A 15054-nucleotide genomic window follows, 5' to 3' on the forward strand; every position below is an offset into this window, starting at 1 on the left:
TTTGTGTTTTCAGACGTGAGGAGACTCAGGGATCCGGAGATTAACCCACTTGTTGTTCACAGGCGCTGATTTATTAACCAATTTATTTATTCCTGAGCTTTTGGTTCTTCTGACTTCACTCACGTCCTCTCACAGTCGAACACTGTGAAGCTTTTCCTTCATTTCTTTTGTTTTCTCATTCGTTTGATTGTGAACAGATTAAAGCAAAAACTACTGAACCCATTTGATTGAAACTTGGTTGTAAGGTGGGGGCGGGGCCAAGGGAGCACCCAGTAACCTTTGGGTTGGACAATGTTGTTTCTCAACAAATAATTACGAATAATAAAGATCTTGATGATCTTGAAATGATCTGATCTCTGTACATCTACGTCTATACAACATGGTGAGAGTGGCCATGAGCCCTTCTACATTCATCTGCCTTCGTTTGTGTGTTTGTGAACACGATAATATAAAAACTACTGAACTGGTTTCCATTACATTTTGTCAAGTGGTCGGGGCCTGACCCAACGAGGAACTCATTAAAATTTGGAGCAGTTCTGGAAATTGTTTTTCACTTTATTAAACATAGCAACATAGAGCGTGGTTGAGGTCTGTGCTCTCTAATTGCCCTTCTAATTGGTTTGTTTGCCTCTGTGTGGAATTCACGTGTAGGATCGGTCGACCTTGGTGGAATTATACTTTGTACTAAGTGTCATTCAAAAATATTTCCTTCTGCAAAGGAGGTTGTGTTTTCAAAGCCGTTTGTTTGCTTGTCATCAGAATTACGCAAAAATCACGTAACAGATTTTCCACGAAACTTTGATTCGATGGACCATGAACCAAAAGGGGAAGAAGCAATAACATGTGGGCGTGTACGCAGATTATTTCTTTTATATTTCTTTAATAAGAACGAGGAAACCATGTGAAGGATTGCTCCGCCCTGCTGGAGGAATGTGCTCAAGTGTAATTATAGTGATTTTTCTGGTCACACCTGCTGCGTCAAGTGTCTCTTGTCATGATCTAATTACAAAAATACAAAAACATTTGTAGTGGCTGTACATACAGTTTTATATAAATAGACACACTGTCATGCAGTGAAAGAAATGCAGTCGGTTACAATCAGAGGCTCGAACTCATGAAGACAATGTTGTGAAACATCTACGCTGACGATTCGTCTACTTTCTATAAAATACAACCTATCACGTCTCATCTCAGCGAATGAAATGAAGCTTCCGTAATGTGGAGGCTTGGTCAGATTATGTGTTAGATAATGGGTTTAGTTTCATTCTCCTAAACATCCTGTCATCTGTTGTCATTACAGGTTTGAGTGTTTTTTCCTGTAGCAGTAAAACCAGTGACATGGATGCTTATCAAAAATAACATGCAGCTTTTATCCATTTGATATCAGAGTAGAGGGTTTTTCTTCAGCTAAAACCTGAACTGTGCAGCTGAACTTTAGTGGGAAATGTTTAAAAGTTAGCGTTGGTGTTTAGTTTAAGTTGCCAGGAAACTTTAGTTCGACTCTGGATGTAATAACAAGCCAAAAATCTGTCACAGCCCTCGGACATGACGTGAAAATACAGATCGTCTGCAGCCGTCTGTGTGGCCCCCTGATTAAACTTCACACCCTCGTCACATGATGGCGCTGTCTCGTCCTCCCACCGCGACCTCGCTCTCACAGGACGGAGCAGGAGGCGCTGCGCATGGGCAGGTTGGTGGGCAGCTTGGCGTACTGCTGCCTGAAGCTGTGTCTCTTGATGTTGAGGAAAGGACCCAGGTTCTCCGGCCCGTCCACGGGAAGCAAATCCTCCACTATTGCGATTGCCTGCGGGACCTCCAGCCGGGACACCTTGCTGATCTTAGTCTTTTTGGCTTTCTCTTTGTCCTGCGGCTCGGCCGAGATGCTGCGGGGCTCGGTGGCGGCCTCGGGCAGGGGCAGGGTGTCCAGGGGCAGGTCGCTGGGGCTCGGCTTGCCCTCGGCCTGCTCGTCGCTTTTGGCGATGTTGAGGTTGGACGCCATGCGTTTGGTATTGGGGCTTGCGGAGCTGGTGCAATTACACATTAGTTTGATTCACATAAGACATAAAGAAAGACATTCAGACACAGTTCACCTGTTATCACGCTGCCTAAAATCTTACATTTTTAAATATGGCCTCATGGATTATCGGTGTTAACATCTTAAACCGGGAGTGAGCAAAGAATAACGATGTCTGAGACTTAGGATCCCAGATAATGTTTCCTATGCTTTAAATTAACCTGCTGCAACTGATGCTATGATAAATCTCACATCACTAACATTTGCATGGATTTCTCTTAAATTTGATTAATATGTTTCCTCTCCTCTAAGAATTATGGCTAAAATGTGCTGTTTTTAATTGGTTTTAAATTGTCTTTGAATATAAGAATAAGATCCCGACCCCTGGTTTGGAAACAATTCTCTTCGACTAAGGAATAGGAGCCGGGGTTTATCACAATAAAATAAAAATACATATCTGAAAGTGTAATTTGCTCAATACCGGTGTGCGTTTCCTCTCCTTTGGGTCTTTTTGAATAAATATATTAATCATTCTTTTGAAGAAACAATGTGAACTAGTGGAGGTTATGTTTACACCCTTGTCTTTTTGTTGGTCGGCTGTTTTGTTTGATTTCCCTGTTTGTCGGGGCTACGCAGGAACTAAAGCACAGAGTAACACAAAAACTTGGTGAAAGGATTCTGGAATAATGGATCTTGATGAAAAGAGTCATATCATGATATTTCTGAGAGTTTGTAATTTGGTGCAGATCCAAAGGAAATGAAATGTGGTTTCCTAGTGTTGGGCCTTTGTGGAGGTTAAACACTCTTAGTCCTATTGTAGTCGTATCATGTTGTTTATTTAATTTGTATTGTTGAAATAAGTCTCAAACTCTTGATATTAGACGGAATCAGAGGTTCTGTGCTGTGCTCATTTTATCTAATGGTTTCTTGCTGTGTGCTGCTGCAGGGACCAATAAGACCACAGCTCTGACTGAATCAACGGGGGGCATCGCTCGTCCACACAGATCAGACGTGGTCTTCAGACTGTTCCTCGGTCTACTCACCCATTAGAGCTCTTCTCCTCCGAGTCTTTCTGCTCGCCGCTGTAGCGCAGCTCCGCCGGGGACTTGAACGAGAGATCCTTCTTTCCTTTCAGCCAGTAGGTCTTCATGTAGCCTTTACCCTGAACCCGGAAGACCAGTTTAACATCTTCTCAAATATGCATAGCTTTAGTAATACGCGTCTCTGATTAGGCTGAAGATAAACATAGGTGACATGACGGCTAGATCGCCTCCTGGTGGCTGGCTGCAGTATAGGTCACAAACCCCACCTCCTCCACGTCAGCAGATGGGACATGAGCCTAAGTACACGTCAAATACATATTTCCAAAGATGATTTCTGTCGTTTTAGGTCGTTCTTATCACGCAGTAAATGAGAGAAATCAATAAATGTTATTTGTCAACGGCCTCCTCACCTTTACAAATATTTTCCCCCTCTCCTCGATGATGTAGGGCTCGTGCTCCAGGTGATCCTTGGTGGTTTGACTGATGTGGATCTGCATGCCCTGTTAAAGTTAAAAACATCGAGCTCAGTGGAATCCAACCTGCACGAACCACCTTCCTCTCTAATGTATTCTCTGTCCATAGCACAGATTCCCCACACATGACATCGCCTCCTATTACTGTAAGTAATGGAAAGCAAATTAGGCGATTAGCCTGTTGCATTAACTTAAAAGCAACATGCACGGGGGCGTCATTAGACAGGAAATGTTTTTCTGCAGTAATGACTGTGACGGAGGGAAATCGTGAATGTTATTGCAGTTATTTATTCTGTCGCCGCGGGTTGCTTAGCGCATTCGAATGTGCAGCGGCTCGTTAAATATCTGAGTGCAGTCACCACTCCGTTGCTCTCCATCCGCGAGGCCGTGTTCACTGTGTCGCCGAACAGACAGTAGCGAGGCATCTTCAGGCCCACGACGCCGGCCACCACCATCCCTGAGTGAATACCTGAGGGGGGGGGGGGGGGGGGGGGGGGGGGGACGACACACAGAGGAGGGTTTCATCAGGAACTGAAGAACACAGGTTGTATTGCCACTGTCATAAGGAAACAATAGCGACAACAGAGAGAAATTGGATCTTGTCCTGTATTCAGAGGAGAATTCGATGAAACCAGGATTCAGGCCTCATCAGGTCTGAGCTGCTCACCGACTCTGATCTGGATGTTGTCCCCGGTGGACGGGTCTTTCAGGTGGTCGATGGAGCTCAGCATGTCCAGGGCCATGTCACAGGTGTGGTGTGCGTGGAAGGTCGTCTTGTTGGGAACGCCGGCCACAACCATGTAGGCGTCACGGATCGTCTCCACCTGGAAACAGAGACGAAGGTCGAGTGTTCGCTGGAGAACTTATTCCTCCACAACACGGTTTTATAAAAGTATTCTTCTTGTGCAGATACAGGTGTGTGTGTGTGTGTGTGTGTGTGTGTACGTGTGTGTGTCTGTGTGTGTGTGTGTGTGTGCACCTTGTAGACGTTGTGCTTCTCGCTCAGCGTGTCGAAGACGATGTAGATCTCGTTGAGCATGTCCACCACCTGCATGGGCGTGATGTGGATGCAGATCTCGTTAAACTTGACCACGTCGCTGAACAGGATGGTCACATCTGGGAACACCTGGAACACACACACACACAAACACACACACACAATTAGATGTTTGTTATGTTTTAGTGTTTCCCTGTGATATTAATAGTTTCTACTCATGTAATGAATTATCTCCACCATAGAGGTTATGTTTTCACCCCGTCTGCTGGTCAGTCAGCAGAATTACATATAAACTACTGAACTTCCTCAAAACTTTGTGGAAAGAAGGAACATGCGCCAAGAAAGAACTTATTGAATCAGGGACGAGGTCCATGATTTATTTTTGGATCTCGATTAGTTTGTGCAATTTGGTGCAGATCCAAATAAAGAAATCTGGACCCAGCGCAAAAACTACAAAGCGGATTTTATTGAAACTTGATGGATGTGATATTCGGGCCAAAGAAGAAGCTGATTCATGTTGGAACGGATTCGATTAAACAGGTGGAACCAGAAATTTACTTTCACTGTCATTAAACATTGCGAAATAATGTGTTTCAGACATTTCTCTTGATGGAGAAAGATCAGGCACATGTGATGGACTGATAAACGATAATAATTCATAATTTATTAACGACCTTTTCGCCAATTTCTCAGATAACAGGTCATGGATCTGAATGAAAAATCCGGTACATTTAGAGGACTGATATCTACGAGTGTGTGAAATCTGTTGCAGCTTGATTGAATTTAAAGGGACTGTTGGGCCGTGGCATATATTTAAAAAGTTCCTGAGATGCAGCACACGTCTTCTTCCTGTGAGCAAAGTGATCTCAGCATTAAAAAATCAGTTTATTGTTTCTGTGATATCTTAAAGTTGGCTGGTCTCTCCCCGGTCTCGTACCTGACACGTCTCCAGAGCCGTGATCCCCTTCCGGAGGCGGTCGGCCACAGCTTTGGGGATCATGGCGTACAGCAGAGAGTCGCCTCTCTTCTTCTCCTCGTCCAGCTTCTTGATGATTTCCATCAGCTGAGCGTATTTCTGTTGCTCCTGGAGGATTAGAATTGGGGACAGAGGAGTCTACAGTTACAGTCTCACCTCCATGAAAACTGAAATCCCCTCTCTGTCTGCTTTTAATCCTTCTAATCCACATCCCTGCTGCACGACTGAAGTGGATTTAAATGGGTGAAATCAATACGGGGGCAGAGTGTTCACCTGGTCTCACCTGCTCCACGGCCGCATGGAGACAACCGGCTCCTCTTACATTCACGTGTAACACATGAAAACAACGAATCCTCCTGTTGAGGCTGCACTGATTCTCTGTATCTGGACACAAAAGGATTCAGGGGGGTTTCGTTTTATTTCTCCATCACCTGATCGAGAGCCAGCTGCAGCTCGGCCGACTGCTGCGTCCCGGCCAGAATCAGCTCTCTGCTGGAATCGTGCAGGTTCAGGTCGTTCACGTAGACTCCCATTTTAATCATGTCCTCCACCGTCTCGATGCTGCAGGAACAGGGAGGAGACGTCAAGGTTTCACTTAGTATCCACGTTTCAATATTCATTCTGTAGTACATCTTTGATCCGTCTCATTATTATAACCTTGAATATTATATTATACCTTATTATTATGTAAAATTAAGACAAAACAAGAGTATGTGGATTAATTATTAGCATAAAACTTCAGGCAGTAATCTCTTGATTTCAATGATTAAAAACATACAATTTAACATATTTAGTATTGAATAGTTATCGAAAAGACAAAAAGGATAAATTATAAAGATGTTTGTTTGTTCTGTTGCCTTTTTTAAAATAGTAAATGATCAAATAAATAATATTTAAAAATATTACAGGCTGTAAAACATCAAAACTGCATCTCCCACTAATGTTTTTCTCGATTTTAAACTAGACAAAAATACTGGAGCCATCTGAAGGTGAAAGTTTATCATAACAGGGATGGACCCGACCTTCAGAGTCAGAGGAGACAGTGGCAGCAGCACCACCTACAGGATCAACAAGTAACTGCAGCTAATAATGGCAGAAATACTTCTTTTCTTTTGTCTCCTATTCTTCATTCGTCATTTGGAGCCGTCATGTCGTCCGTCTTTCTTAAGAGTCTATGATGAAAACACAGTGAAACCAGTTCTCTTACATCGGCGTCCCCAGGAAGATGAGCGAGTCCCACTGGGGGACGTATTTCATCTGGCCCTTCAGATGCAGAGGTTTCTTAGGAGGCTCCCTCACGTCCTCGAAGATGGTCTCACTGCACTTTCCTGAGGATATCGTGGAGGAAACTAGTGAAAACCATGTGATCAGGAAGCTGAAGCAGATTTAGAAGTGTTTCATCTCTAGGAACAGTTCAATAGGACGCTGGTCGTCTTATCGTACTTTCACGTGGTGTCAGAAGACTTGATGGGAACGCCGCCTCGAGTACAACTCGGAAAGTGTCGGTACAGGAGTTGCTGACATCATCACTTATGAACCAATTCACATCATTTAACACTCCGCTCTGAATATAGCAGCTTCTTCTGTGAATTTGTCAAATGTTTCACTTTCGTCAAACTGCTCTCGTAAGCACCTCACCTCTCCAAACACTTAATTAAAACATGTTTTTTCTACATTCTGACTTAAAAGCCCACAGGCAGACTGAGGTTGGTGCACGTGGATGCACGACACGAATGCAGGCGACGCAGGAACTACCGCTAACAAGGTGGAGGTGTAACGGGTTCTGACCGGTGATGGTCTGGAAAGCCAGCAGCTCAATATCCTCCATTCCAGAGTTGGCGTTGCTGTTGTACTGGGTGGCATTGCTGCTGTACTCCTGTTCCGTGTCCTTCATCTCCTCCACTGACTTTGGCTCTGATGGAGGAAGAAGAGGAGCAGTGAGGAAGAGGAGGGAAATCCACATGAACCAGGCTGTGAGTTCAGCAGGAGCACAAGTGTGTGAATCAAAACCTCAAAGTGTCGCCAACAGCAGACAGATTATACAGCTATGTTTTTAATTTAGCATCAAAATACAAATAAATTACATGTAACATTGAAATAAGAATATTTATTTGTCAAATCCTCTTTTGAAATATGTTTCCAACACGTTTTAAATAAATGTGTTTATTATAAAATAAAATAGGACAGAATGGACTTTGTGGAGCTAAAAATATTTATAAATACATATAATAGTATTAATAAATACTTTAAAAAAACATGTTCAGACTCTATAGCGCCTCCTGCAGCTCCTCCTCGTCCTCTCAGTAAAGATTTGGGGGTTTCTGACTATCTTCTCGCTGTCGACACGACCCTGGAAACTTTGTTCTTGTCTCTGCAGCTTAAGTGACCGAACCAGGTGAGAAGATGAAAAGTTAAAAGAGTGGTACCTCTCTCTTCTTCCCTCTTTGCCTTCTCGCTCTCCTCCTTCTCCTCCGGCTCCTCCTTGTTCAGTTTGGGGATGTTGACCTTCTGCTTGCTCTCCACCACGGCTTTAGACATCAGCTCGAACACGTTGTTCAGGTGAGTGTAGATCTGAAAACGGGGAGAAGGAGGAGGAGGAGGAGGATCATTGTGGATGTAAAAGTTCGTTTATCCGTATTTACGCTGAGTGAGAAGTTTACAAAGTTACAGATTCTCTCTTCACTCACGTTGTCCCAGCTGAACTCCAGCATCGGTCTGACCAGCGCGAACTCCTCGTCCACCTTCTTGCCCTGCAGGTCGGAGAACACTTCCTTGAGGCCGTCGCCGACGCGGTACATGGTCATGTCGCGGCGGAAGATGACGCTGAAGGGGAACATGTCGAAGAAGATGCCGCGCTTCATCGGCAGCTTCTCGTAGCTCGGCGCCGTCTTCTGCTGCGGCATGCGGTGCTTGAAGGCCGCGTTGTCGAAGTTCATCTTGTAAACCTGCAGGAAGACGGAAGCGTTAACAGAATCTGAAATATACTCAGCTGGTGTGAATGTAAGATGTTAAACTGCAGAGAGAAGTTTTGTTTTATAACTTTTGAAAGATAATCAACGCATTAATCAATAAATAAAATATGGCAGCAGCAGCAGCAACGTGCCCACGAGGCGGAGACACGACTGTGAATGTTAGTTTCATTCATCACGTCCAGGAGCTCCTGACATTCTGTTTGAAGGAATTTTAAGTTTCGACCTCTGAGGCTTGTTTGCATAAATTTCTCTACAAGCTGTGAAGTGAGAAATCACCAGGTTCCTGATGAGTGAGAGAAGAGACACAGACGTTAGCAGAGCCCGACCAATGTGGATTATATGGAGGGCGGATACCAATCATCATTTTGCGACACTTAGTATTACTAAGTTATTATTATAACGTATTATTATTAATATAATCTTATAGTAAAATATGGATCACGTCTGTATTTACGCATCTTTTCTCACTCATGCTTGTGGCGGTGAACGTGACGGTCTAGATTCCACATTTCATATTTGCTCCTGCTGTAAATTCAGAATTTACCCAGAGTCTCAGACCAATAACCACTTATCCGCCTCCAATAAACACTCGTTGTTCGAGTGCAAACGAGAACTGTGCCTGGAGTCTCGTTGAGGGCGATGGACTAGATTCCACAGAGACGAGGTCGGACGCCAAAGAGCTCGACGGCCATGTGACCTGAGTACGTACCACATACGTCATTTTCTCCGTCTCCTCTTTGGACAGGATCTCCACCTCGATGTCTGTGTTGTAGAACTGTCGTCCCACCTGAGAGAGCTGCCCTGCAGGGGGCGATAACAACACACTGGTCACGGATCTGTGGAGGTCGACTGCACTTATCAGGAATTCAGAGGAAACTGCAGCGGGAAGTAGAATCACTGCTTTGTGACTTTGTCGATTACACTCGACTGCTTCGTCCTCGTGAACAACTTCTCTGCATCAAACCTTTCTTTTAGAATGTAGATACATTATAGTTCTACAGTATCTAGTTCTACAGTATGGAGTTTGAACTACAGTATCTACATTGATTTGCACAGACTAGATATTTGTTAAATTGTTCACCACAGTGAACATAATGTTTAATTTCCCAGCGAAGCAGCAGAGAGTGTACAGTGCATTAATAATGATAAAATACAAGACATGTGCTTTATAATTAAAACATGTTATTACTGTTCATTGTCTGTGGAAACTTTCACCGCCAGTTGCCTGGAAGCGAAAAGAAAAACTTTGTGAAACATGTGAAAAGCTGCAGCGTGTGTCGGAAAAAGTTTCGTGATATAAAGTAAAGTTCTTCTGATTTGTAGTTAATGAAGCAAAACGGGCAAAACCACTCAGTAATTAGTCTGTTGTGTTTTTACAAACTTAATCACAGTCCAGGGTCACACGAGGCTGCGGCGTATCCCAGCATGCAACGGGCAGAGACCCACACACGCGCAGGCAGCGAGGGGATCGAACCCTGTCTCCTTCGTGGTTCGTCCTCTTACCTTTGACGAACTGGGTGAAACCTTTGCGGGTGCTGCGGTAGTGAAGCGTGAGGCTCGTCTCGCACTCCTCCTCCACGCAGAAGCTCGGCGGCTGCACTTTGGGGAAGGAGAAGCGAAAGTACTCGTGCAGGTTGTCCAGCTCGTTGATGAAGTCGCGCACATTTCGGCCCAACACCTGGAAAAGATGGCGGACGGGGACGTTTTTAAAAATAATATTTCATGATACTATGAAATCTATTTGAATATATCTGGTGTTTTGCATTTCCTGTGTTTCTATGCACCTTCATGTGCAGGGAAACAGTTTCTGTTCATGTTTTATGTTGAGTGAACACATGAAACCTTTATTTACCCTGAGGGCATTTCAAAGGTGACGCTTTTTTCAGTTTCCGGTCAGATATATATTTAGAACCACTGCACCGTTCCTTATTTAATTTATTCATAAATATGAAACTTCCCATGTGCCAGAGGGATTTTTCCTTTCTTCAGCACAGGTGAGCTGGGTCTGCACTGAATCACTAACGTGGGTGGGGGGGGGTCAGTGGATCACCTTCAGGATCCGCTCGTATCCGTAGTTTCCGATCCTCTTCACCATGTAGACCCCGAAGGCGTACATCAGCTCATCGTGGGTCTTTCCCAGAACCTCGCCGGCGGCCTTCGCCAGTCGGAGGATCAGGTTGTCACTGGGAAAGGAAAGAAGAGCTCTCACTTATTTAGTTAGTTTCTCTTTCTGAGACGTGAGTCGACTGAACTGCGAGTTTATCGACAAAATATTTATCAGTTTTAACAAGTTTTCATTTAGAAATTTGAGAAAATATTCAACACATTAAATCAATATAGAAAATAATTCACCAGCCTTAAGGGCTACACCAGCTTGCCCACAGAAAATGAAAACCAATATGATTTGCAAACGTGTTCATCCCATTATAAAGTCTTAATGGGGTTAGAGACATCGACATACAACAGCTGGTGACGTCACATGACCCGTGTTCCAGTGCAAACAAGATGGAAAAATAACGAGGAGCTATTAGAGATAAAACACTTAAAACAGAACGTAACAGCGTCCAGGATTAAACTGTTAAAGGTTTTCAGGGCTTTTAAAATTCTGGTGGAAACTAATGTTGAATATTCTACTGGAAACTCATGTAAATACCATATTTGAATTATTGTGTTGTTATTGGTAAATGTACTTATTGCTTATTCTAAGTTTGACCTTACTCAGGTTAAGGTGAAAATACTGTTTATATCTTAATCTAGTTCATATCAGAATATTGGCGTCAATGTAAAAGTCTATTTCACTATATTTCGCTAAATTAACACTTATCATTTCTGCCCCAGGTTAGAATGTTAGATTCCATATTACATATTTCTCTAAAAAAGGCTTAAATATTTCTTCACTGCACATTTCAAGCAACATCTTCAGCTTCCAACACGATGCATTTGATTTTATCCTCGGCTGAATGTCTGTTTTATTGCATCTCTTCAGTATCACAGTTCTACTTTGTCAGAAAATACAAACCTGCTGCTGTTCGATCCCTGAAAACCAGCTTGTGTTACAGATCCTCACCAGGAACAAAAGAAGCACCTACTTGTACATCTGATGTCTGACGAACTTGAGGTGCGGGATCTCCGCTCGGTTCTCGATCAGCCTCCACACATCCTCCCCGTAGGATTCGTTGATGTAATCGTTCACTGCTTCCAAGTACAGGCCGTACATCTTTTGAGGAGAAACCTCCAGGGTGAAGCCTGAATGTGTCTGCTCACAGAGGCAGGACCAGGGGAGAAATGTGTGAAACCTGAAAAAAGCCGATGGTTCCTTCAGAAAACGGACCTTCGAAAGAGATTAAAAGTCATAATTCTGCTTGTTTTAAAGTTTTTCCAGATGTAAAGTCAAAACATTCAGCAGATGTGTTTTACCTGTGTCTCACGAAACCTCAGGGAACCAGCTGCATCTGAGGAGAGAGCAGGAAGGGACTGTTTTCAGGAACCAGCAGCTGTTACACCAGTGACAGAGCAGATCTGCAGCAGCCTCATTCTACACTCACTGTCAAACCTGCTCCCTGTGTCAAACACAAGCTACTGAGAAGCATCAAGCGGCTCGTTGTGCTCACTTCTAATCACTAAAGTGCAGATCAGAGATGTGAAATAAAGACAAAATGAAAGAGCAGCGTGCGAAGGGTGAAACGAGAAGCCCCCTTACCTGCAGTCCCTCAGCGCTGTGTTATCCTGGGCTCCGACTGAGCGAGCCAGCGCCCGCAGCCTCGCTCCCCGCTGAGAGTCTCCACCTGCAGCTGACATGTGCACACTTGTCTGTCAGGTCAACAGGTGACCGACGCCAAAATAGCAGCTGCGAGGCGTGTTTGTGGCAGGTAGCAAAGAAAAGGGCCCCGGAAGAAAGCGCGGCCCTCAGCTCGGTGCACAGGCAGAGGTTTGGATTTGTAAAGTGTTTGTGTGGAGACGGAGTCGGTGGGTGGCTGTTACCCGTTCGAGGGAATTCCTTAAAAAAAATGTAATTGGTGTGTTGTGTGCTCGCAGTGTGAGGCTCGTTATCCTGGAAACCGGCCTCACACGAGTCATCAGGGCCGCCAGCAGCCTTTTGGCTAATTACTTCACGTCAGCTGACATTAAACCAACATGCTTTGTGTGGAGTTTGGCACTCGAACGCTTTGCTTGTTGCTTTTGTGGAGTGCAGCTCAACAGAAGCTTTTCAGAACAGCCAGGCCTCCTGGTAGCGGACGCCATTGTCCAGCGGCGATCAGCGCAGGAGGAAGCGTGGAGAACGGCTCCATTTGACGATGGCGACGTCCGGTTCCTGCAGGAAATATGTTTTTATTACATAACCTGGCACTTTTCTGATAAGAGACTTTTCTTTTTATTCTCTTTTCATTGTAATTAACATATACACAAGAAACAGTTGAGAACAAATACATATTATCTACACACTAAAAGCATTTAAATGACAAAGACAAAGGGGATGTATGAAAATATTATGAAAATAGTGTGTGTGTGTGTGTGTGTGTGTGTGTGTATACAGTATATATATAAAAAGAGAGAGATGCACAAATAGAGCATATATACTCGTCTTTTATATATTCCCGACCCCTCTATCTCAAATAAAAATGGTAATTGCAAAATAAGTAAAGATATAAATAACATTAATCATAAAAATAATAATTAATAATATACTTTAGTTATAGCACTTTTAAAAAGTATTTCACGGAAATAAAAACAGAAAATTGATGCAGTGCAATTACAAATTTAAACAGTGAATGAGACGATGGATCAAATGAAGCAGTTAAAAGCAACATAATAATAAAAACAATAAGATAAAGCAATAAAAAACTAAAGTTAAAATCCAAAAGCCACATTTACAAGATGCTTTACAAGTTAAAAATAAAAAAAACATTAAAGCAAAAATACAAAACTTAAAATGTTACACCTGAGAAAAGAGTAAAAACCAAGATATAATAAAACATCAAATGATGATGATGATGTAACATCAGAACAAAAAAGAAATTGAGACCCCAGCTCCTGTCTTGATACTCAACGAACCCACCAGGGGGCACTGTTACAACATCCCTGATTTACTGCTCATTTATCCACCAAAGGAAATGAGATGAAAAATTAATGTGAATAGTGAGGGTGGCCTTGTGCTGAGGCCAAACAGGAGAGAGCAGCTATTCTGTCTCTTTACCACATCTGTGGCCTTTTTATCTCGTACACTTGTCCTTCTTCAAAGGAAGTACACGGATCTGATTCCCTTTCTCTGCTTCCAGGAAAACAGACTTCTACTTCTTTTTATTTTCATATTTAAATATGAATATGAAGTCCTGACCTGGGAGGCGAGGAGCCTCGCTCGTATCATGTACAGGTTTAATTAAGAGTTATTATTTTACCCAGCCTCCACTTTCCTCCTCACACCTTCATTCTACCCGGGAATCAAACCACGAGGGCTGGCCTCTAATACCCGCCCTGAGTGCTAATGAGCTCCACCACTTCCTCCTCCTCCTCCTCCTCTTCCTCCTCCCTCCATTTCCTTTGTCTCCGTGCTCCGCCAGGTGCCTGTAATGGGCTCCGGTGCCACACGTGGCCTCTGAGCCCAGATAACAATGTGCTGATGCTGCCAGTCCAGACTCCACACAGATGCCGCGGGCGCTTTCATTAAAGACACCGTGACTCATCGCCCCTCGGACGCCGCCAATACTGCACCCCGGCCTTCCCTGCTTCCCCACAAAGAGAGGGAGGGGGGGGGGGGGGGGGGGGGGGGGGGGGTGCTGCTGCGTCCATTCATGTCATCTCTCTAACAGGAAGCCCGGGAACACGTCCCCGCCCATTGTTTGACGCACACGTTTGGACAAACGAGTCCTGTTGTCCTGTCCCTCCGCCACACACACAGCTGCCATCTCCTCCACTCCACCTGCATGTGATTCCTCTCCCCCCCCCCCCCCTGCCGCTGCTCGTTATCTGTTAAAGGAGTTATCACGCTCAGCCAGGCGAACACGGCCATGATCCAATTTCTGGGGGCGGGAGGTGGGGGTGGGGGGGGTATCGGGGGGGCCCAATGGTGGAAATGGCGCTCAGTCGGGCCTGCTCTGTTCAGGAAGAGCCAGATATTATTTTCATATCGTGGAGGCGAGAAAAGGAGCTCAACCATTCAGCCTCCGGGACGCCGATTAAAGCTGCAGCTCGGAGCACAAACGGGTTATTGGAGCGTTTTTGGACTCGAGTCAGTTATTGGACGACAAACACACAAACCGTAAACTACTCCTCATTGTCAGCGAGCAGCAGCCGCCGCCGGCAGATAAACCCGTGAGTCCCTCCGGTGCGGCGGGACGGTGAATGGTTGAATGTGTAGGGGTGGGGGGGGGGGGAGCCGTGCTGTGACCCCTTGAGGTTGAATACTTAATGGGAGTCTATGTGTTTTCCCGCCACCTTATCTCTCCATCCCCTCCGCCCCCCCCCCCCTCCGCCGCCGCAACAGAATACGCCATATTTCTCCGGCACAATCCCATGATACCTCGCTCTTATTGGTTTTCCTGTAGACACAGCAGGAGGCAGCCTATAGCGCGACAGTGGCTG

The 15054-nt window shown here is 44.6% G+C and overlaps 1 protein-coding gene across 3 annotated transcripts; it reads right to left on the reverse strand.

Annotated features, from left to right (window-relative positions):
* Nucleotides 1–1030: 1030 nt before the first annotated feature.
* LOC117777276 (soluble guanylate cyclase 88E-like) lies at nucleotides 1031–12242 on the reverse strand. Of its 3 annotated transcripts, XM_034611943.1 has the most exons (18): nucleotides 12176–12242; nucleotides 11893–11927; nucleotides 11565–11806; nucleotides 10526–10658; nucleotides 9979–10153; nucleotides 9185–9276; nucleotides 8191–8448; nucleotides 7930–8074; nucleotides 7292–7417; nucleotides 6711–6831; nucleotides 5935–6064; nucleotides 5465–5611; nucleotides 4510–4656; nucleotides 4198–4354; nucleotides 3890–3999; nucleotides 3468–3557; nucleotides 3058–3176; nucleotides 1655–2024 (listed from the first exon to the last, which is right to left on the reverse strand). In XM_034611943.1, the coding sequence occupies exons 3-18, from the start codon at nucleotides 11690–11692 to the stop codon at nucleotides 1655–1657; spliced, it is 2448 nt and encodes an 815-aa protein (XP_034467834.1). In that variant the 5' UTR covers nucleotides 11693–11806; nucleotides 11893–11927; nucleotides 12176–12242. The 3 variants fall into 3 exon arrangements, with proteins under 3 accessions (XP_034467837.1, XP_034467834.1, XP_034467835.1); XM_034611946.1 differs by lacking the exon at nucleotides 12176–12242 and having other exon boundaries at nucleotides 1031–2024; nucleotides 11893–11912; XM_034611944.1 differs by lacking the exon at nucleotides 11893–11927 and having other exon boundaries at nucleotides 12176–12195.
* Between the last annotated feature and the right edge of the window lie 2812 nt (nucleotides 12243–15054).

The sequence above is a fragment of the Hippoglossus hippoglossus genome, chromosome 16, assembly GCF_009819705.1.
Source record: "Hippoglossus hippoglossus isolate fHipHip1 chromosome 16, fHipHip1.pri, whole genome shotgun sequence".
In the NCBI taxonomy this organism is placed as follows: Eukaryota; Metazoa; Chordata; class Actinopteri; order Pleuronectiformes; family Pleuronectidae; genus Hippoglossus; species Hippoglossus hippoglossus.